This window comes from Heloderma suspectum, chromosome 6 (assembly GCF_057233095.1).
Source record: "Heloderma suspectum isolate Gila_16-S chromosome 6, 16-S_ref, whole genome shotgun sequence".
In the NCBI taxonomy this organism is placed as follows: Eukaryota; Metazoa; Chordata; class Lepidosauria; order Squamata; family Helodermatidae; genus Heloderma; species Heloderma suspectum.
In genome coordinates, this window is record NC_139463.1 from 102,495,026 (window position 1) to 102,518,738 (window position 23,713).

At 48.7% G+C, this 23,713-nt stretch overlaps 1 protein-coding gene across 21 annotated transcripts in view; it reads right to left on the reverse strand.

Moving 5' to 3' along the window:
• Nucleotides 1-1,990: 1,990 nt before the first annotated feature.
• The window catches only part of MVP (major vault protein), a 42,134-nt gene continuing 20,411 nt past the window's right edge, over nt 1,991-23,713 (reverse strand). For 18 of the 21 annotated variants that reach the window (XM_084805791.1, XM_084805800.1, XM_084805799.1 and 15 more), the window contains 11 exons: nt 20,430-20,666; nt 19,328-19,453; nt 18,521-18,679; nt 15,514-15,752; nt 12,065-12,262; nt 9,949-10,084; nt 7,902-8,113; nt 5,036-5,152; nt 4,789-4,915; nt 3,387-3,575; nt 2,009-2,310 (listed from right to left, as the gene is read on the reverse strand). In XM_084805791.1, the coding sequence (XP_084661917.1) occupies nt 2,188-2,310; nt 3,387-3,575; nt 4,789-4,915; nt 5,036-5,152; nt 7,902-8,113; nt 9,949-10,084; nt 12,065-12,262; nt 15,514-15,752; nt 18,521-18,679; nt 19,328-19,453; nt 20,430-20,666 (1,863 nt within the window). In that variant the 3' untranslated portion in view covers nt 2,009-2,187. Of the gene's footprint in view, nt 2,311-3,386; nt 3,576-4,788; nt 4,916-5,035; nt 5,290-7,901; nt 8,114-9,948; nt 10,085-12,064; nt 12,263-15,513; nt 15,753-18,520; nt 18,680-19,327; nt 19,454-20,429; nt 20,667-23,713 lie in introns of all 21 variants that reach the window. The other 3 variants (XR_014783919.1, XR_014783918.1, XM_084805783.1) reach the window with 2 other exon arrangements.

Below are 23,713 nucleotides of genomic sequence, written 5' to 3' on the forward strand. Positions count from 1 at the left end.
AGAGGACAGAGAGGAAAAGCTTCCCATGGGAGATCACTTTATTACACAGCAGGGCTAGTACATTGCCCACAGCTCTGAAACAAGTTAGAGGGGGCCAGGCAGCAGGGTGGAGGATCTTAGGAAGCTGCCTTCTAGTGAGTCAGAACACTGGGCCATCTAGTCTAATTTATTTGGCAGCTGCAGTTCTGCAGGGTTCGAGATAAGTGTCTCCCAGGGCAAGTGACAAGGGTAGTTATGGCTGGGCACCTGCCAAAGGTCCACACTCCAGCAGGGGCTCATTGACTAGAGTTGACCCTGGGAGTTGCCTCTCCTACTCACCATTGCAACCTGCTTGTTCGCTTCCCTCTCTTTCTGGCCCAGACAATGATGGTGGTGGTAGCGAGGAGCAGCAGATGCCACGGCCTACTTGCTCACTGGCTCTCTGCTTGTCAAGCAAGCAAATGGTAGCAATGATGAGAAAGAGGCAGAAGATGAGCCATAGCAGCTGGTGACAATGGCAGTGAGAAGGCAGAGTCACTGAGGGAGGGGGTCCATTGAGGGTGTCCTGTCCAAGGCCCCTCAAAAACCTGGTCTTTTTCAGCCCTACCTGGAGATGCCAGGGAATCAGGGGCTAAGCCTGGGCTCTGTGTGCAAAGCTCATGTGCTACCACTCAGTCCCTCCCCTGAGTTTGTTGTGGGAAGTTTCAGAGCTGCACACTGGAATTGGTGACAGGGCTCTCACTTGGGGCAGTGAACTCAGGCTGTTCTCCAATAAGCTTATAAATGGTGAGAATCTTCTCTTTATCAGAGTCAGGATAATCAAACCAGAGTGGCCGATGTAGTGATGAGTCTGTTGTCTCGCTGTCATCCTCTGTTTTTTCCACAGGTGCTGTAGGCCCAATAAAGCCAGAAAAGCATCACTCATTGAGCATTTGGAAAGGCATTCTTGACCAGGGGACCATTTTCTTTCTTTTTGTTATTATAAATGCAAGTATAAAATATCTTCCTTTGTTTTCCAAGAAAGTTTGCCATTTTTTGTTTCCCAAGAGCAAAGACAAATTCTCCTCCGGCCACATTTTGCTACTGTTTTATACAAGTCCTGATTTAAGCACACACGAACAGTTTCATCAATTATCTTCAGGATCTGCTGTCTCACAAGCCTTTGCCTTGGTGAGAAAATAAGAAGGACCAAACGTTTCCTGCTGCAGTCCACACAGCAAGATGAATGTAGAAGGAAGAACTAAATCCTGGTTAATCTAATGTTAGCTGGACCTTATCAGAGCAGTAATTTCCACTGCTCTTCTACAGCACAACATCTTGAACTAGTTTCAAATAGCTTTAACTTGGTTAGTTCAGGGCTGGAACCAAACTCAGCTTCAAACAGTTGCAAGTTTTGACACAATTCTGCCAGAGGTCTCTAACCACTCCAGAGAAACCATTCTGAAGATTTCCCAGTTGGAAGCCATAACCATTAGTTATGGTTGAAAGTATGCTGGGGACAGATCTCTCCCCTCTACCACTCAGCTTCGCTCACTTCTGCCACAGCAGCCTTCTCTAAGCTGGTGCCATCCAGATGGTTTCCAGCATGACCAATGTTCAGGAATGCTGGGAATTGTCACCCAAAACATCTAGAAGGCACCAGGTTGGGGCCAGACTGTGCTACGGTATGCGTAGCTGGGGGTGGGGGTAGGGGAGATCAAGCAGATGCCCTGAAGAGGCCCGTGGAAGTAGTTGTGCAAGAAGAGCTGTGCTCACCTGACACAAGCTGGGAGACAGTCAGGGTCACCTTAGAGAGATTTGTGAAAGTGCACAGGAGCTGGAGTACCAGAAGTTCCCCTGGGCTTGCCATAGCTGCTCTCCCAGCTATGCACAGACATTCTATGACCTCACAGTGTGATGCTTCTCCCCCTCCATTCCAGCCTTTTCTTCCCAACAGCCGAGATTATTCCCCACCCCCAGTCCCCCAAACCCTAGCAGTGTTCCCACAAAGAGACCCCTGCAAACTTGTAATGGCAAACAGGAGTCAGGAGATGGTGTGGAATAGAGAGGTGCAATGTTTATTATATTTTTCCCCCTTTTGATTCACAAGGCACACATTCAGAGGGGGCACAGATGTGGGGAATGGGAAGTGTCAGCTTTGGCTCAGGCCATGTCATCTCCAAGGCACTAAAGGAGGTGCAACAGGAAGGGGTCCATCTCCAGCATCTCTCAGGCCTCAGAAGGCTTGGGCAGAACCCCCAACAGTCCGCCTGCAGCTGTAAAGAGGTTGATAGGGGAGGAACCATCTGTGATGAGCGTGGACTGGATTCCCAGGCCCTGGAGCAGTTTTGCCTGCAGAGTAGAGACAGTGAGAATCCATCAGGGTCTCAAAACACCAGCATCCATCTTCTTTGCCACCACATCACACTATCTGAAATCTAATACTCCTGAGGCCTGTTCTGCTCTCTGTCACTCAAGTCCATAGGACTGTAGGGAGCTGACACACCCGGTCAAACTATGTGTCCACCTAGCTTTCAGCCAGAAGGCCAAACTGGATTTCAGAGAAGCTCTTGGGGGCTGTATTCCAGTGGTGGGAGGGAACAAAGGGGGGGGGTTCAAAAGACCACAATATTTTAGCTTAAATCTCTTACTGCCAGTAACTAAGGACTTTTATACATGAGGCTTTTAACCCACCACTTTACTGAGGCTTTTGCTTCTGGATTCTTTGTGGGGATGAAGATGGGCTCCTTTACACTTTTTTCCCCCAGGGGGTTTCTTTCTCTGCCTTTCTATGTGTTCATTTACACAACCACTAGGTGGCACTGGGGTATAACGGAATACTTGAAGCTTTCATGCCACCATTCACAAAAATACCAGACTTTCCTCGCTAGAACCACCACCACCCCCATGGTTGCAAAGAGCAGGTGAGGCCTTGGAGGAGGATGACAACATCGTGCAAAGCACCCACAAACTACCGTGAGGACTCATGAGTGCACAAGAAATGCTCTAAGCCTCCGGGGAGGCATTGCAACTGTTTAGAATGGGGAAAAAACCTGCACAAGACCTGGGAAACCATCAAACGGCCAGCAGTCAGAGGAAAGCGGCTGGGGCCGGTGGAAGGGGCATGGCCCTGTGGAGACCCCGGAGAGCTAGATTAGGACCGCAGGCTGACTGGTATTGGTGCATGGGCCTGCAGTTCGACATCCCTGAATCTGGCCCAATCTGATCTACTTTGACCATCAGCGGCAATCTGCCATCTCTCCTCACCCACTACTGGATCTTCTCTAAGTGGAGATGTGGGGAACTGTACCTGGGACCTTTGGCATATAAAGTATATGCTCCACCACACTGAACTACAGTCCCTCCCTGATAAAGGAACCGTCCCTCTTTTCTCCCAGGCCCTCTCTCCCCATCTCGCTGCTTCTCACCTGCATCTCAGGCCCAGCCACAGCAATGTCACGGATCGTGTCAGGCCCCAGGGACTTGATCACAGCCTCAAATTTCTTCACTTCCACAGCAGCAAGAGCCTCGGCCCGCGCCACATCCAGGTCCGCCTGAGACTTGGCAAAGCGCAGCTCCTGCTCCCGTGCTTTTGCAAGGCGCTGCAGCTCTGATTCCTGCAAGGTGTTATGGGTTGCATGAAACACTCGGCTCAAAACATGGGACACGGTATGACTGGCATAAAAAGTTTTTTTGGGGGGAAATCCCCCCCCCCAAAAAAAAACCTTGAGACATGCTGCACCAAGGACGCACAGCACTGGATCCAAAGATCTGCAGCTGGGAACAAGACAGCTGCCTGTGCAGTTCCTTAAAACACCAGCACAACAGTTGGTGCAATGCCAGTACATGGAAATCCTAGAGGAATTGTCATGCTTCCAATTGTGAAAGAGGCTGTACAAGCTGAGAAGCACCTCTGGATTAGTTCCACTTCCCTGAAAGCCCCAACACAAGGTGTAAATAGCCATCCCTTCTATGAGCGAAGATGCTATCCACATATGGAAGAGCACCTCCAGATCCAGCCCAATGGCTTTAAAATTAAACCTCCCAGTGTGGCCAGCATGAGGATCACTTTGGGATCCACCATGATAAGGGACAGACCTAGTGCAACAGCCGTGGGACTTGGAAAGACCCTCAAGCTCTGCCTCAGGGTTAGGCAACCTGGTGCCCTCCAGATGGGTTGGATTACAACCCCCATAAGCCTCTGCTGGCATGGCCAATGGTCAAGCGTTATGGGAATTGCCATCCAAAACATCTGGAGGGCACCAGGTTGGGGAAGCCTGATGTGTGTTATACTTCATGTTTCTTAATAAATATATTAACTGCACTCAGATCTGGTTAATGCCCCGATACTGTGGCTATAAAAAAGGAGTATGCATTCGACCACGTTTTTAAAGTAAGGAACAAAATAAGCCTACACACACAGTTAAAGGAAGTCGATGGTTAAGCTTGCTGACCATCACAAGGGAGAGGGGAAGGCAGTGGCGGCTCTGTATTTGGGGCAAACAGGGCAGTGACCCCCTGCCTGTCCCCCACCCACTTGTGGTAGACAGATCCCCCCACAACCAGGTGCACTTGCCCCACAGCTTTCCAGTCCCACACATGGTACTCCTCCAGCAATCTCCGTAGAATACTGCGCATCTGCCCTGTCCTCTGCCCCACCAGCCCCGATGGGCACCAGCCACCACTGGGGAACGACATTTTTCAGATGGGTTTCTATGTTTTTGCAGCCCACAGTGCCCAGCTTGGCAGGGGAGCAGCCACCGCCACAGTCTCGGTGCCAAGGAGGAGGCCAGCCTGGCAAAGGTTCATGGGAGGAACAGTAGGACTCACAGTCTCTATGGCAGTAGCTTCAGCCTTCAGCTTGGCCTGCTGGACTGCCCCTTCACCTTCGATCCGGCCCGCTTCTGCTCGCGACTGGGCCTCAGCCTTCGCTGCCCCAGTGCTCTCCACCGCTGTGCTGTGGAAAAAGAGGAGAGTGGGAAGATGGAGCTCCCCTGGATACTGCTGGCCTACCAAGTTGACACTGTGCAGCCATCGGCCCTTGGTTGCCCCGTCGGCCTCAATCCCACAACCTCACCTCAGCGCTTCCAGCTCCAGCAGCTCCTTCCGGGCTCGTTCAGCCTCTGCCTGGTCAAGGATTTTCTGACGCTCGAGACGTCCTCGAGCCTCTTGCTCCAGCCGCTCAGCCTCGTGCCTGGGGTGTGGCGGAAAAGGAGGCTGAATCAGGGAAGGGGGGAACTGAAGGCTGTAGCAGGAGGTTGACAAACCGACAAGCCCAGCAGAGATCCATCCATTTCAGGGACCGCTAAAAGGCATCCCCCAGGAGAGAACCTTAGGAGGGAGACAGGACAGGTCTTAAGGAGAAAAAAGGCAGTGTGGGGGGGAGGCAGCTCATGGTTCGCAACAGCTCAGGAAGGTGAAGACAGACAAATGAACAGGAAGACTTCAAGAGGTGTCTGATGTTTTGAAAGGCATAGATTTGGACACTTTTAATGGAGCAGAAAGAGGAGGGGGTAGGGTTCAAACTGCCCTTACAGGTGCTGAGATATGCTTGGAAGTGTGTCAGCAACACCTGCTGAAATTTCAGAAGCTGCAGAGATGGCAGAGTCAGATTTCCAGGGGTTGTATAGCCCCAGATGGCTCCTTGCCTCTTCCCATGGCTTGGCAGAAGCACAGCGAATAACAAAATAGTTTTTCAGGTTGCTTTCTTTGATCGATGGAAGGGACTGCTTCCAAGAGTGACCTTTGCCATCAGCCAGCCCTGCGCAAATCCATCGGCAGTTCCTTCTTCCCCCTCTGCCTGGAGGGAAGAACCTGGACCATTGTCTCCAGCTATCTGAAGCCAGAAGACTTTACAGATCAGAGGAAGGGCTGTTTCGGTGGGCTGGAACCTTTAATATCAGCCAGCGAGTCTACTGGCAGCCTCTTCTGCCCCCTTCCCCAATCTGGTGCCTTCTATATGTGTTGGGGCTACAACTCCCACCATCCCCAACTTGTCTTTTGTAGATGCACAGTGTACTTCACCCAATGATGGTAGACAGAAAAGGGCCCCCTCTGAAGATCTCAGTGCACAGGCAGGAAGCATGGAAGGAGTCGTTTCTTCAGATATTTGGATTCCCAAGCAGTGTAGGGCTTTGAAGGTGATTGCTAGCACCTTGGATTGGGCATGGAAGAAGACAGGGGGCCAGGGCGATTCTTCTGGAATTGGTATGAAGTAGCTCCATCCACCAATCCTGGCAGCTGAATTCTGAACCAATGGAAGCTTCCACTTGAGGGCAAGCCCGCATATAATCCCTGGGCAGGCAGCCTAGTACCCCTCCTGATGTTTTGGACTACAACCCCATTAAGCCCCAGTCAGCATGGGCAATAGTCAGAGAATGGGAGCTGTAGTTCAAGAAAACTGGACGGCACCAGGCAGTGGAGGCCTGTGGCTCCAATGTCAGTGGGGTGGTGAATCCTTGGATAGCGCCTTTAGAGTTCTGACAGAAACCTGGAGCAGAGTCACTGCCCCACTGACATCGGAGCCACCGGCCTCCACTGGCACCAGGTTGGCTACCTCCAACTTGGAGGTTAGCCGAGCACGGATCACTTTGGCCAGGTTATCCCCATCCAGAAAAGGCTGTGGCTGGTGAAACTGGCGAAGCTGGTAGAAGGAGCTCCAAGCCACCAAGACCACTTGGGACTCCTTGGATGAAGGAGTGCCCCCACACTGCACCTTCATGGGGAACGCAACCCCCTCGGAACAGGTTGAACACCAAATTCTGGGAATTGCCTACCCACAGTGCCTCTGTCCCATCAGGATTCAGTTTATCGGCCCTCATCCATCCACATCTCCCCAGCCTCACCTGTTTCAGATGACACAGAGAAATAAAGCTGGGTCTCATCAGCACACTGGTGACACCGCACTCTAAATCCTCGAATCCAGTGGCTTCATACAGATCAAGGATGGGGAACGTGTACCCTTCCAGATGTTGTTGAACTGCAACTCCCATCAGCCTCACCATTGCCTATGCTGGCTAGGGCTGATGGGAGTTGCAGTCCAACAACATCTGGAGGGCCACATGTTCTCCATCCCCGATATAGATGTTAAGGAGCATGGGAACCGTGTGGGACCTCACAGCTCACATGAACCCCACAGTACTACCTTCTGAAACCAACCCTGCAGGTAAGGACAAGACCACCATATCACAGTGGCTCCCAACTCCAACCCATAGAGCTGGTCCAGTAAGATACCATAGTCAATATTATAAAAAAGACACTGACCCGGTTCGCACAATCAAATTAAGCCATGGTGGCTTGTTTTTATCAGGGGTGCATGCCGGCCATCATTTCCCTAATTTCCATACAACAGGCCATGGGTTGTTGGAGAGTTGTTTCCCTCTAAAACAAGACATGTTGTCAAGCCATGTTTGGACAGAACAACAAGCCGTGTTTGGACAGCACACCAAGCTGCAGCCAGGTGAGTAATTCGGGAAATGGTGGTCGACACGCTCCCCTGATTAAAACAAGCATGGCTTGTCTGATGGTGTGAACCAGCCCACTGAGAGATCAAGGAGAATCAACAAGGTTGCACTCCCCCCATCTCTCTCCCGACAGAGGTCATCCATCAGGGCAACCAAAACCATTTCATTGCCAAATAATCTGTTTCATCTAACAGCACCTGGAGTTGGACCCTCTCTAGTACTTTGCCCAAAAGGGGTACATTTGTGACCAGATGACAGTTGTTACAATCTTCTGGGTCCAGTGAGGCTTTCTTAACAAGTGGAGTTTCTTAGAGATTTTATGTTTATGTTTTACTTCTTTTTATGGTCTCCGTTTTTAATGATAGATCACCCAGAGAACTTCGGTTACTGGGTGCTATATAAATATCGTAAACAAATAAATAAAGCTGGGAATCTGGCTGCTCCATGGCCCCATTCCCCCACCCCTAAGCCTTTTAGTACCGGGCAGCTGCCTCCTGAGAGTTGGTGGTGATCTCAATTGCGAGCTGCACACTGCGCTGGAGGGAATCTCGCGTCCTCTGGTCCACGGGCTCCACGCTCTGGATGTCAATACTGCTGATAACGAGGCTGTTGGGGGCAAAACGCAAGGAGGTGCGCAGCGCCCCTTCCCCATCAAACCCAAACACGGCAGCGCAGATCAGACGGTTCGAGTTCTGGGGACATTTATTCCAGTAAAGCAGAGAAGCACAGATTCTACTACCACTAGTGAGCATGGTATACTGTTAAATACACCCTACAGCCAATCACAGCTTTAATGCCAGCTGGTACATCAGTACTATGCAGTGGGGGAGAACATTGCAAAAGTTTCCCTCTCCATGCAGTAAGCAATACTGCGGTTAGAGCACTAGACTAGGACTGGGGAGACAGTCAAATCTCCACTCAGCCAGGAAGTTCCTGGGTGACTTTGGGCCAGCCACTGACTGGGTTCGCATGATCACAGAGGGAAAATAAGCCATGGTCGCATATTTTCCCTTCCCACATGCCAGTCAAGAGCTGCCTTATTAGCATAATTACCCTCACTGGGCACAGGTTGCCATGATGTCTTAACCTGGCAAGGGTGGACGGGGGGGGGGGGGCTGTTACAAACTACCCTGAAACCCTAGAACAAGCCAAGTCACCCACCCTTTCCTGGTTCAGATGTCACAACAACCCACGACCGGCTAGGGTAATTATGCCAATTAGGCGGCTCATGATCAGCGGATGCGGGGAGGGAAAGCCATGACTTATTTTCCCTCCGTGATTGTGCAAACCCGCCCACTGTGTTTCAGCATTATTCATTCATTCATTCATTTCATTTCATTTCTATACCGCCCAATAGCCGAAGCTCTCTGGGCGGTTCACAAAAATTAACCTACCTCAGAGGGGTGTTGAGAGAGAGGGGAGGCGGAACCTCTATGTTTTGGCTATAAATGTAATAAAGTATTGCTGAATTCACTGGGCTAGATACATCCTGTAATGACATGTTTACCTTGCAGAGGAGAACCAGTTTCACTTCTGAAGGCTGTCAGAATCAACAGCTACCCCTAGTGCACAACAACTGCCTCTGACAGCCTTCTCCAACTTGGCACCTCCCAGATGTGCTGGACTACAACTCCCACCATCCTCAGCCACCATGCCCTGGCCATGCTGGCTGAGGATGCTGGGAGTTGTAGTACAACACATTTGAACTGCGCCAGGCTGGGGAAGGCTAGTCATATGAGGTCTAGCTGAAGGAGGACTGTTAGGGCTTGACATCAAAACTTTACTACGGGGCACACTACAACAAACAAAAACCATTTTTTTAACAAAACAAATAAAACATTATTCAAACAAAAACTAAAATAGGGGAGCCACGACAGGGAAGAAGGACGTGAGAAAGATGGGTTAAGTGTTTTGACCATATAAGAACATAAGAGCACTTGCTCTGGATCAGACCACATGCCCGTCGAAGTCCAGCATTCTGTTCTCACAGCGGCGAACCAGATGCCTTATGGGAAGCTCACAAGCAGGATATGAGGGCAATAGCACCCTCCCACTTGTGTTCCCCAGCAACTGGGATGACGAGGCATTCTGCCTCCGATACAGGAGGCAATACATAGCCATCGTGACTAGTAGCCATCAGTGGTGTGCTGGAGTCAGGGCTAACAGGATCAACGCGCTGGGCCTTTGTGATTAGCTGATGTCATCCGCCACCCCACCACGGCATTCCCAGCTCTCTCTGAGGTTAGCTGCAATTCTCAGAGCACCGGGGGGGGTGTGTGTGAATTTTCCCAGCAATAATACATTGTTCCCTGGTGTAATGCAAAGTATTCTGGGATGGCTTGGTCTCCAATTCCAACCCATTGGCTTTACAAAATACTTTTTCCCCTGGTGGAGATGAAATCTGCTACACTGATTTATTGATAAGGATAAGTACAGCAGCCTGAATGTTTGGATTCTTGTTTGGGGGCGCAGCTATAGGAAAAGTCATGATGAGGGCTGGCAAAGGGACAAGGGGAGAACAACGCACCTTATGGAAGTCATCAAACGTTACAGCAGCCACAGCCCCCCGGATGCGCGAGGCCAACGTCTTGCAGGCATCGCCCACAAAATCTGGGACACTAAACAGGCGGAATGCTTCGGCAGGAGCGGGAGTCTCAAAGTGCCTGACAGGAAAACAGAGGCATACACTTTATAGCCCTGACGGTTGCACTGAAAACTTGAAAGCATGACAGCAATGTTTAATTAAGGCCCAAAAAGTCTGCCTGTCACTCTTGGTAGCACCACCTTCCAGTCCTTTAAGGATGGGGCTTTAGCACCCAAAAATACTCGTTCTTCTCTGAAGGGTGCTATCAGTCGCATCCCCAACTTTGCTGGCAAGTATAACTTGGAAGGTGCCAGGTTGGAGAAGGCTGCCCTACGTATTATAATCAAATACAAATTATTTAGGTCACAGGTGGGCAATTTAATAGAATCATAGAAGAGTAGGGTTGGAAGGGGCCAACAAGACCATCAAGTCCACCCCCTGCTCAATTCAGGAATCCAAGTCAAAGCATACCTGACAAGTGGCTGTTCAGCTTCATCTTGAATGCCTCCAGTGTGGGAGAGCCCACTACCTCTCTAGGTAATTGGTCCCATTGTCATATTGCCCTAACAGTCAGGAAGTTTTTCCTGATGTTCAGCCGGAATCTGGCTTCCTGTAACTTGAGCCCATTCTTCCGTGTCCTGCACTCTGACATGATCGAGAAGAGATCCTGGCCTTCCTCTCTGTGACAACCTTTCAAGTACTTGAAGAGCGCTATCATATCTCCCCTCAGTCTTTTCTTCTCAAGGCAAAACATGTCCATTTCTTTCAGTCTCTCCTCATAGGGCTTTGTTTTTAGTCTCCTGATCATCTTCATTGCCCTCCTCTGAACCTTCTCCAGTTTATCTGCATCCTTCTTAAAGTGTGGTGCCCAGAACTGGATACAGTACTCCAGATGAGGCCTAACCAGTCCTGAGTAGAGGGGAACTAGTACTTCACAGGATTTGGAAGCTATACTTCTATTAATACAGCCCAAAATAGCATTTGCCTTTTTTGCAGCCACATCACATTGTTGGCTCATATTCAGTTTGTGATCTACAACAACTCCAAGATCCTTCTCGCTTGTCGTACTGTTGAGCCAAGTATCACCCATCTTGTAACTGTGCATTTGGTTTCTTTTTCATTTGTGGTCCTCCAGATGTTTGAGCCTGCAATTCCCATGATCCCTCACCTTTGGGTATGCTGGCTAGGGCTGATGGGAGTTCTGGCCCTCCAGATGCTTTGGCATACAGCTTACCCACCCCAACTTATGTTCAGGTAGGTGTGATGCGGGAAATCCTTCCATGTGCGTTCCTGCTGACTTATAAATGGGGTCTGGCATCTATGTTTTACAAAAGAGGAGTATGCAAGGGGCAGGAACAAAACCCTGCTTCCCTTACCTTGCTGCAATCTACTACTTTAAGCAGTTTTCTTCTGCCTGGCATCCAATACCAGAAATGAGCCAGGGCTGGGGGAAAAATGCTTAAGAAAACAGAGGACAGCAAGGTAAGGTAAAGGAGGAGGGGGCAGTTTCCCTCCCCTCTGCCATGGCTGTGCTCTCTCTCTCTCTCTCTCTCTCTCTCATGTAAAGACTATATAACATCCTTGATGTATATGTGAGCAGGACAGACACATGGATAAAATACACATTTCTAGCAGGCTGCACTGAGGGAGATGAGAAGGGGAAGCGGGGCCATTCCACCAGCCCTGTTGAAAGACTGAAAGTTTTTTCCTTTTCCCTCCCCATTCCTTTTTCCTTGTGTGTCATGTCATCTTGTTTTATTGATTATATATAAGCCAGTCCAGGAGCCTCTTTGACTGAGGAGTGCGATAACAATACTTTAAATGAATAAATACAGACGGCTGCCCATTATGTCTTATTTGGCCCTTTGAAAGTTACAAATCCTGGAAGCATGCCATTCAGGCTTAAGGGTCATAATAAGCACAAAAGTGGAGCTATTAGTTTTTTGTTTTTTAAGAAGTCAATAGAATATCTATAGTTCTGTGTACACTCCCAGCCCTCCACATTCTTCCACCCCAGCTGTGGGTCTCTTGCTGCCCACATCAGTTGCCTCCAACTCACCAGTTATAAGCCAGCTGGAGCTGCAGGCGGGCATGATCAGCTGTTTCAATGGTGACGACGTCAGTGCAGAAGTCAGGCCCCAGGAGGAGGCAGAGGGCACGGCGGGCATGGGGGCGCTTGGGTCGACCCCCAGACAGACTGAGCACTGTGAACTGCTCATCTGGCCCCAGAAGTACAAGCTCTGGACCAAAAACCACCCTGAGAGGAAGAAGAGAGTAGAATTAAAACTACTGAGGTTCCACAAAGCACTTAATATAGTGTACTATTAACCAGCAATGTACTTCCTCATGTCCAAGATTCATTTATAATGCTTACTCACATATTTCAATCCCATTCAGCAAAGGTCCCCCCTGCAATGCAGTGTTAATTGCAAGTTTCCTCCTTGCAAGTTCATCCTATTTCATTGCTTCCTGTTCAGAGTGTCTGTGGTGAGTTGCCTCTCATGTAGTCAGCATCTGTTTGCGGGGCAGGGGCTTTAGTTACCAAACTTCTTTTCATTATTTTTTATTCTTCTATAGCAAAATAGCACTATTTTAATATTTTAAAAAGGGGGGCCAAGTCCCCTTTCCCCCAGAGGCAACAGGAGGAGACTAATTAAGATGCATCTCATCACTAATTCTCTTGCCACAATGAACAGGAATAAATACAATGGGTTGAAGCTGCAAGGAGGAACCTTTTAACTAAAGGTATGGCAGCCCTTAAAAAGGCTTAATAATGCTTTGCTTGTCTACACTAGGCAGGCTGGCACCACAAATTGTGCTTCATTTCAAAATATAGCAGAAATCAGGTCTGGGGAAAAATGGGAAGGACAACACTGGAACACAATAATTTGGTAATGATGTTGTCTGAAGATCTTGATGTTGTCACCACCTCTCAGTCTATCCTACTTCATAGGGTTGTTCAAGTATAAAGCCTGTAGGTGTGTGTGTGCGGGGGGGGGACTATGCGTACAACTTATGGCTCCCAGATATTTTGGCTTACAACTCCCATCAGTTCTAGCCAGCATAGCCAATTGTGACGCACACTGGGAGTTGCAGGCCAAAACATCTGGAGAGCCACAAGTTGCCCACCCTTGGTGTAGGCAAGTCTTGTGCGCCTTAGAGGATAGGTGGGATATAAATGTAAAAGAAATAATCTTCTATAGTAATGGGTTTTTTTTTCTGATTCTGCAGAACACTCGCTGCAGTGCCACACTCTGGAGCAAGGAAGCAGCACGGGGCCTTCCTCGTGCCGCTCTTCTTGCTCTGCCACCTGAGTCAAGGGATTCAGCCTGCCTTGACGGAAAGCCGCCCCTGCTTGACATGCATACTAAGGGGACCCTAGGGGTGAGCACCTCATAGTTACTTTGTTTTTTAAATGCCTTATTTAATTCAAATTCATTTAAAACTGTGAACCCTGCAGTAACATTTTCAGGCACTAGGGGCAAACTTCCCTACCCAGCACACAGCTTTGCTGTCCATGGAGTACGAAGCCAGGGAGATGAGCAGGCCGAGGGACAGTTATAGGCCTGCTCCCTCCCCACTGCTGTGGGGCAGCCCCCTCAGGGGAACGGAGCGGGCAAACCCCTCCTTCAGGGAGCTACAGGGGTACACCATGGCAGGGGCTGTGCCTAGGGTGCCCGAGTCATGGCTTCACTCAGACTGGGCAGGCACGATGTGTACAACTCCAGCAGCTGGTAACTGTGTTTGAAGGCTTTGCCATATCACCCTAAGGACTGTCTCCACCCGTGAGAAGCAGCAGGTCCACCCGCTATTAGTCAGTGGAGGCTGGTAGCTCCAATGTCAGTGGGGCGGTGCCTTCGCTCCAGGTTTCAGTCAGAACTCTGAAGTTGCTATCCAAGGTGCGAAGCTCCTTTAGAATTCTGACTGGTTCAGACTGAAACCCAGCGCGGATTCACCACTCCACTGAGACTGGAGCCACCAGCCTCCACTGACTAATAATTAAAGAATGTTCTATTTCTAGTTCCAGTTCTAGAGAGAGAGAAAAGCTAGCGCGGAAGAAGCCTTTGCCACACAATCCACTGTCAGTGCCAAGTCTCATTCCTGGAACTGGGGCATGCATTTTCCTCACTCCCTGGGTAAACACAACATCACGGCCCCGGCTTCAAGCTCAGAGACAGAGGAGGATGAGTCAGCTAAGTCCAGGACGGCAAAGCCACTGGCTGAGGAACTGGACCAGGTTCCTGACACAGAAACTGAGACCACTGGCCCTGAGCACTGGAACCTGAGCCAGGGCCTTGACGATGCCTTCCCCTGAGGAGTCAGCTACCCCGTGCCAGCTCCCGTTTTTAAGGGCCCCTCAATGGGCCCCCTCCCTCAGGGAGTCTGTCCTCTCACCACCATTGTCACCAGCTGCTCTTCCTCCACCTCTCTCCTCATTGTTACTTCTTGCTTTCTTGACAGGCAGAGAGCCACTGAGCAAGTAGGCAGGGGCATCTGCTTCTACTCCTTCTCACCACCACCGGTGTCTGGGCCAGAGAGACAGGCAGGTGAGCAAGCAGGTTGCAATGGTGAAGAGGAGGAGCGAGTCCAGGGGGCTCTTGTCTCTGGGCCTCTGCTGGGGTGTGGGCTCTTGGCAAGTGCCCGGCCATGCCTGCCCTTGACGCCAATCCTGCAGTTGCCTAATGCTCCACCCCACTTACCCGTTGGTTCAGGGAGGACACAAGGGGGAGCCCCTCGCCTTCAGGGCAGGGGGCTGGCCTTTCAAGGATCCACACCCCTGAGGTGGGCAGAGCTTACAAGAGGTAGACTGGATGGAGGGACTTGTAAAGCCTCAGCCCACCTCCAGCCTTGCTTGGAGCAAGTTGCCCACTTGCCACGCCTCCTGGGGACCTGCTGCAGATGGCTCAGAGCACACAAGCAGCCACGCACCTATGATTAGGCGTCAGGGGCCACGAGTTCTACATAGGCTTCATATTTCATACATTATGGGCCAGAACAGACATTACATTAAATCTGAAGCTAGCAGCTATGTCTGTCATTCTTTTTTACTTTAGAGTTGGTGCAGGGCTCCCGATTCCGATCAGGACCCTAGCGGGGGGAGGGGGGATTTTCAGATCTGGATCAGCCCCCGTGCCTACCCTAGAGTAAAAAATTTAAACAATGTAGCTGCTAGTCACAGATTTAAGTTAATGTCTGTTTTGTCCCTATGCACTGGCTCCAAAAAAACCCTTCCTCATTACCCTGCTCCTTCGCCCTTTGAGTTCACCTTCCTTGCATTTGCAGAGCCCCTCCTCCTCTTCTCCTCAGCTCCATTCCTCCTCCCTGCCCTGCACCATCCCCTCCTTTGGTCTCACTCACCTCCTGCCAATCCCTTTCCCTCCCCACCCCCTGCATCACACAGGATGTTCCTGGGTCTTTGCCCCTCTGGGCTGTGAAATGCTCTTATCTGCTGCCTCAATACAGTCGGGGGGGGGGGGGATTACGCACCCCCCTCAGTGGATCTCTCACCTGGACTTACGCTCCTTGTAATCGTAGACTTGCACAGCTGCATTGTGGGGGACACGGTAGGACACGGCCCGTGTCTTATCACGGGGTACCTGACTGCCCCCTTCAGAGCACTCCCGCGAACGATCAACAACTGGATCTCTCCCCACGGTCAACAAGTCCTCCACATGAGGGGGCAGCTCCTTCTCCCACAGCTCCTCATCCTGAGACAGCATGTAAGTGTGGCCAATTACGGCCCGGACCTGTGAGGGAAAAAGAGAAGGGTACGGGCCTATTCTGAGTACAATAGACTGGAAACTTTACAATAACATCCTTGCCCAAATCTCCCCACAAGAACCAGGGAGATATTATACATTTAGGGTTGGATCCAGATTTAGTCATACTTGGAGTAGACCCACTGAAATCAATGGGCCTTGTTATTCATGACTAACTTAAGTCCCATTGGGCCTACTCTAAATACAACTAAATCCAGATCCAAGCCTTCCTTTATATTGCTTAAGAAACAAAATGGCTTCTTTATTCCAGAGGACTCTTGAGATAAATTTCTTGGAATTTGTCTTTACAATTCTGAAATTCATTCTGAAAGAATAAGGTGGCTGCCACAGTGGTGCAGATCCCACCAGTGGGAATGCTTATAGACCGCAAAGCAGCAGCATAACTTCTCTGCAATTACATGGAAGTGGAATTACAATGGAGGTTCTACACAGCACATAATATAGCACTATATTATCCCTCCCCCATAGTCAAGATCCTCCCATAAAGTTTATTCCCAAGTAATCTCCAATTCAGCAAAGGTCCATTCCAATATTATTTAGAAGCTTCCTGTTTGCAGGTTCTGGCCATTTTATTGCTTTCATTTCAGTACTAATGGAGGATTAGTGATGAATTACCCCTTATTAGTTGGTTTCTGTTGCTTGTGGGGTGGGGAGTCATTACTAGTTTCCTGGCATTTTTTTTTTCCTTTATAGCAGAAGAGAGCTACTTCACTATTAAAAAGTAAAAAGAAAAAGTAATGAACGGAAACTACAAATTAAAGCCCACCTACCCCCAGACCATGGGAAAACAGAAAATGGATAATGATGGGGAAATTCATCACTAATCTACCAGCAATGGTGAAATGGAAACACTAAAAACAGGAAGCTTTTGATTAAAGGTTCAGTAGCCCTGAAAAGCCTCAATAGCCCTTTACCAGCCCACACTGGAAAAACTGGCACTCCAATTACGTTTTGCCACGTGCACAAAATATCATCACAAATCATGTCTAAAAAAAGATACAGGAGGGCAACACAGAAAACTATGGAGTTGGTAACATCTTTTCTATTAAAAAAAAAAGTGAACAATTCTAGAGAAAGGAGAAGTAACCCACGTTCACCCATCTCCAAAACTTCTGCAGACCAATCTACATAATCCAAACTGCAAAATGCCACAAGCCAGGGTGGGGTGCAGGATGGAGAGTGAAGTACATTGCAAAAAGTGATTAAAGAGCAAGAGCCCCAGACAACTCAAGGAAGCAAGCCAAGCTGCATGCAAGAACTGCTTTGTATAGATCAGTTAAAGGTTTGTCTCTTCTAGCAATCCACGTTTCCAACAGCAGCTAACCAGCTGCCTGTGGAAAACTCACAAGCAGGGCATGCCATCTACAGCCACCTCCTGCTTTTTATCCCCAGCATCTGGTAACCAGAAGGACATGGTCTCTGAGTATGGAGCTATTTAGCTATTAGGCTTTTCGAAAATGAGGCTTTTAACCCACCACTTTACCAAGGCTCCTGCTTCCGGATTCTCTGTGGGATTAAGATTGGCTCCCTTACTCGTGTTTTTTTTTGGGGGGGGGTCTTTCTCTGCCGTTCTATATGTTCTATTTCACAACCACTAGGTGGCACTGTAGTATAGCAGAATTGCACTAATACACTAGGGTTTCATGCCGCCATTCACAGAAATACCAGACATACTCATTAGGAAAAAACTGCGATAATGGCTGCAAAGCATGGGAGAGGCTCTGGAGGATGTCAACATAGTGTAAAGCACCTGCAAATTACCATGAGTGAGGAATCACAAGTGCACAACAAATGCCTCATGCAGAAGGGCTCGTTGTGGCTACTAGACTTGGGAACACAGGAAGCTGCCGTATACCGAGTCAGACCGTTGGTCCATCTAGCCCAGTATTGGTGACACTGACTGGCAGCGGCTCTCCAGGGTTTCAGGCAGGTTTCTTTCCTCATTATGCCTGGAGATGCCGGGGATTGAACCTGGAACCTAAGGTTCTCATTTATTTCATTCTTCCTGAAAATGATATAAGACAGCTTAATGCAGGGGTGGGGAACTTGCAGCCCACCAGATGCTGTTGGTCTCCCATCACCCCTGACTATTGGCCATGCTGGTTGGGGCTGATGGGAGTTGGAACCCAACAACATCAGGGGCATAGATTCCCCACCCCTGAACTAATGGCTACTATAGTAGAATGAAAAGAAAAACACCCTCACTCCCAAATAGGATTCGTTTAAACTGGAACAGCCAATGCAGTCTGGGGAAATTCAGTCACCATCATAAATTTGGAAGCTGGTCAGATCTCAGAGCGCAGGCGAAACTCATGCACCAAGTCATCCTACGGACATTTTTTCCCACATCGTCTGGCACCTGTCTTTCTGTCAGCATGGTGGTTGCTGTTGCCCCAGAGGAAGATGACAGGGAGCCCAAGGCCCACGCCCAAGGGCCCTCTTCTTAGCGCCCCCTCCCCGCGGCAAAAGGAGGCACCTGAGGAGCGATTGCATCATATCCTTCACACCCACAACTGGACTTTTCGTCAGCCCGCCCCAAGCTCTTCAGCTGAGGAGCGGTTAATAAATAATGTGAGCCAGCGGTGTCAGAGGGCTGCGATACTTTTGTCAGCGGTGACCTCTGAAGGAACGCATCCCCAAGGTGCTGCTAATTGGTGTGTTTCGGCTGCACTGGATAGAAGCTCATCCCAAAGGAGCTGATATCTAGGAACCGCTGGCCCGTCTGCTCTGCTCACCTTTCCTGTCTTGATATCCCGCACGTAAATGCCCTCATTCTCAGCCAGCGGGATAGAATGGCGCTGCTCGAGTACTTCCACCTCCGCAGGCGGCACATACTCCAGGGGCCCCTGGATCAGCCAACGGTCACCTGGCTTCCGCAGAATGTCCTCCCCATCCTGTTGGGAAGGCAAAGGAATAGGAAGGGGAGGGGCTCCAGAGTACATCCACGTCAAGCTGCACATCTTCCCAGGCCTGTAGCCAGGGGGTGGGATGCGGGCTTCCCCCCCCCCCAATTTTCTCTGCTCCCTCCTAGATGTTATTTACAAGCTATTAAGAAACAGTTAACAGTTTTGCCTTTAAAAGGTCTGCAAACCAGATGAACTGTCCCCCCTACTTTTGGGGGGTGCCCCCCCAAACTTTTAGGGTGGCTACAGGCCTGCATTTTCCCCACTGGGCAACACAGAGTCAGGCCCCCCACCTCAGGGGTGTTGAATCTCTTTCAGCCAAAGGGCCAAATTCTGGTTTGGAGAAACTGTTGAGGGCCACATTCCAGTAGTGGGTGGGGCCAAAGGGGAGGGGCCAAAACCACAAAAATACCAGCATATTTTAGCTTAAAGTTCTTACTGCCAGTAACTAAGCCTTAGGAGAGACATTTCGATCTTTTAGAGTGGGGAAAGAACTACTTAAAAGCTGGGAAACCACCAAACAAGCAGTGGTTAGGGGAAAGGGGGTGGGGCCAAGAGAAACGACATGGCTATCTAGGGAACCCTGGGGCCGGACTGGGACAACAGGAGAGGCAGATTTGGCCCCTGGGCCTGCCCTACCTCATTCACATCATCCCAGGGGCGGAGGGCACGTAGCAGGAGGCCATCTTCTTCGGAAAGGATGTATACGTCCTGGATCCCCTGCTCCAGCCACTCCCCAGGCTGCAGGAAGAAAGACATCTCCCCCTGTGGAAACAGCAGAAAGAGTTGGGGAAACGAAAACCAAAGCTCAGTCACCAACTTTGGAAACATGCGCAAAGGGCAACCATTCTGCCTATACTTCCAGAAAGGTTCTTAATGTAACAGCCCTGTGACCTCTGGAGGAATGGCACCTGCTCTATGGTTTTATCCCTCTTAGTCTGGTGTCTGAAAAATATGGTACATGCTTATGGAAATGATTATATACTGATTAACTTTTGGAATATGGCAAGATCTCAGCTTATCGTCTAGGAAGTGTCCGAATACTTCGGAAGTTTATCAGGGGCTCCTTGACAACAGCGAAGCAGCCTTCCTGAATGGCCTCTCGCCCATCGCCACCAGTTTCACTCTGGGTTACGTCATAGGGCTAAGCAACAAAGAGGCCCAACATGTGTGGCCAGGCCCTCTTGCACAGAGTAGGTGGGCACCCATACCATGCTCAATTACTGTTATGCATGAATGGTCCAAGGGCCATGCTTGACCCCCAGCTATGGGCTGCACTCCTGCAGCCACCAAATTTCTGTGGCAAACTGCTATGACAGGGTAGTAAGGATATGTTTAGACTGCTGATTCTTTTAGTGCCACGAATTTCAGCACGTGGCAGGGGGTGCACCAGGGGGCTTGCATGCAGCTCACAACCCCGGCTCTACAGTGTAAGTAGTTCTGCTACATAATTTATTTATTGCATTTATATCCTGCCTTTTTTCCTCTTGCAAGGAACCCAAGGCAGCATACATTATCCTCCTCCTCTCCATTTTATCCTCACAACAGGTAGGCTGGGCTGAGAGTCTGTGACTGGCCCAAAGTCACCCAGTGAGCTTCCATGGCCAAGTGGGGACTAGGACCTGGATCTCCCAGTCCAACAGTCTCACCACCACACCTCACTAAAACAGCTGTTATGCTTTCCGCAGCTTACCAAGCATTCCAGCATAGTCCTCTGCATTATTTGGTCTAGGGCACATACCTGGATCACTTTCTTCTTCCCAAGTTGGGGCTTCCCATCTGTATCCATGGGGTCACACACCACACAGTACTGGCAACTGTTCAGGGTGGTGATGTCAATAACGCCCAGCACTTCCTCGTAAACGTCAGGGATGTGGGCCTCCGTATCGGCCATGGTGACCAGCCACTCTTCCCCAGTCTTCCTCATGACGCCCTGGGAGTCCCGGAATGTCTTGAGGGCCCGGAGATGCAGTGCTTTCTTCAAGGGGGAGAGAAAGAGGCAGGGGGATGGATTTGTGGGGAAAGCCACAGACCCACTACTGCAGGGAAAGCAACCACTTTTGGCCCAGGGGCTGGATTACCACCCGAGACCAAGCCGATGGGTTGGATGATGCCGGTGGGTGGAGCCTCATACCAAAGCCCCTCCCCCTCCCATGACATCATCTCCCGCCCACACACACACACACTTTTAAAAGACATTCTCAGTGCAGAGGGAGGCATAGAGCCCCATGTCTCTCTCTGTATGGAGAAAGGGACTTGGTTGGTGCTTACAGGAGCTGACTCGACCCCAGCCAAGTCAGGAGGTAAACTCCACAGGGGGTGCTCAACCCTCCACGGGCTGGATTGGGCCCCAGTGCAGCCAGATTAGGTCTGCAGGCCAGAGGCTGTCCTTCCCTGCACTATTCGTTGTCACAGATTGTTGACACAAAGCAGCCTGCATAGGACTCTTGCCATGCACACAGAGGTCCAGCTGTTCTACCCCGCCATGGTGGCCAACCATTGTTTTCCGCTACCCAGCTGTGATGCTGGGTGCACCATGATACTGCAACAATATTGTTATGCATTTTTATTGTATTTCTAATGTGAACCACTTGGGGGTTTTAGCATATTAAGTGGTATAAATTATAAATAAATACATCTTTAAAAACAGGTATCAGCTTCAGCCTAAAGTCAGCCATTATCTAGGTTAACAAACACATGAAATGTGTTTTTTAAACACACTTTTAATGTGCAATTCACTTCATGGCTTTTGACCATTTTTCCTTTCTAATTTTTTAAGGCTGATCTTTTCTGCCCCAGCAAGTATAAGTACACACACACACACCCATATGGGCATAGACACAGATACGCACACTTGTTAAAAGCTCAAATATTAAGCATTTACCATTTCTAATACATACCTAACCCTCTCCCCACCATCTGCCTGTTTGGTTGCTGCACTCATCAGGACATACCCTCCTGGTGGTACCCAAAATTTCAGAGGTCCAATCCATGACGGCTCATAAGAGGGCCTAAGTATCATAGCACCCACTCTGTAGGACTCCCTACCACTACAAATTTCGGCACTTACTGAGAACATACATTTTCCAGCAAGCATTCCCAGGAAGGTAATCTTGTCTTCTGTATACACTCATAATTTAACTATAGTCTTATAATGTACTGTTTTGTACACCGTTTGTGTGTGCTATATTTTTGCCAGTAAAAATGTTTTCAGACACTAAACCAAACCAAGCCAACTGATAAAAAGTTGTCATATTTGTTAACTGAAATATAGGTAATCGTCCTATTCCCAACGTGCTGTGGTACAATCCAGAAGCTGAGGAGTCAAGAGGGAGTTCATACACGACATCACCACACACAAAGCAGTTGCGATGGCCCCATTCTTTTCTTACTTTTTAAAACATTGAAATGATAAGAAATGTACAAAAGTAAATATTTGTTTTGTATATTTTATATTAACTCAGCCTATTGATACATAACTTGTAATACATAAATTCAAACTAATGCAAGTAACAACTATTGCCAAGTGTTATCTTGGAATGTACCGTTCCAAACTGTAACAAAGACACTCCATTCCTCAATAAACCTGTTCTCAAACATTTGATTCTCTTGCTCTTACATAATAAATTGTTTTCGTCATAATAGCAATGAACAGTATGCTGGAAAACCAATCAATTAGCTGCTGTCAACAAATTAATAACTGTCTCTACATCAAACATTTCTATGCACCTTTTTAAATAACCCCAAAACACCCTTAACAAATCCATTGGTATTTTATAACCCGTTATAAGCTCAGTATAATTGAGAATTTTATTTTACCTCAGTGCCAAAAACTATGCATGCAGTCCACACCTTCCTCACCATAGCTCCAACATTTATCATAAGTCAAACTATATATCCTTTTGATCTTATGTGGCATAAGATACCATTGATGTGAATGCTTAAAGAAGTTATTTTTAAAAATTTAATTGCTATCAAATTCTTCCCTACATTAGCAACTATCTACTGCCAGACCTTTCCTGGTAGAACTACCTGTAGATCCTTCCCCTAGTTTTTTTTAATAAGGTGTATATCCCTTCAGTATGTCCTTTAGCAACAGATAGATCTTACCTACCTAGAGGTAGTTAAATAACACGCCTAAGTAGCTGACATTATCCTAGGGGGACCATACTTACATAAAAGTGCATAACAGGCATGTCTAATCTGAAAAAATGATATAGCTTCAATTGCCCATTGGCCCCAAACCTTGCTTAATCAAAAGCAGTCACAGAGTTCCTCACCACAAAATCATTCCTATTACTAAAGTTTGTTTCTTCCCATTTGGTGATATCCCCTAATATCCCCCTTTTATTGATCTGGTTATTATAAATCGAGGACATACAGAGCACCAATCCCAGGGCAATTGCCCCTCACTGTTCACCCAAACATCAAAAATTGCCCTAATACAAAGACTGGGCAACAGCATATCCACATCAGATATTTTTCTGAAATCAGAATAGATGATTCAGAAGTGTCCCATTTTGCTCATATTTTTTCAACTCCATTCTTATGGACCAAGCCCATATATTAGCCAATCTGTATGCTTCAAAATAAGAGTAAATTAACCCCTCCATTGCTGCATGGGTGGCTTAATGTTTCTAATGCTATTTTGGAACGTGTATTATTGTTGTTCAGTCGTTAAGTCATGTCCGACTCTTCGTGACCCCATGGACCATAGCACGCCAGGCCTTCCTGTCCTGCGCTCTCTCCCGGAGTGTGCTCAAGTTCATATTCATTGCATCGGTGATGCTATCTAGCCATCTCATCCTCTGCCGTCCCCTTCTCCTTTTGCCTTCAGTCTTTCCCAGCATCAGGGTCTTTTCCAGGGAGTTTTCTCTTCACATTAGGTGGCCAAAATAATTGAGCTTCAGCTTCAGTATCTGTCCTTCCAATGAGCACTCAGGGTTGATTTCCTTTAGGATTGACTGATTTGACCTCCTTGCAGTCCAGGGGACTCGTAAGAGTCTTCTCCAGCACCACAGTTCG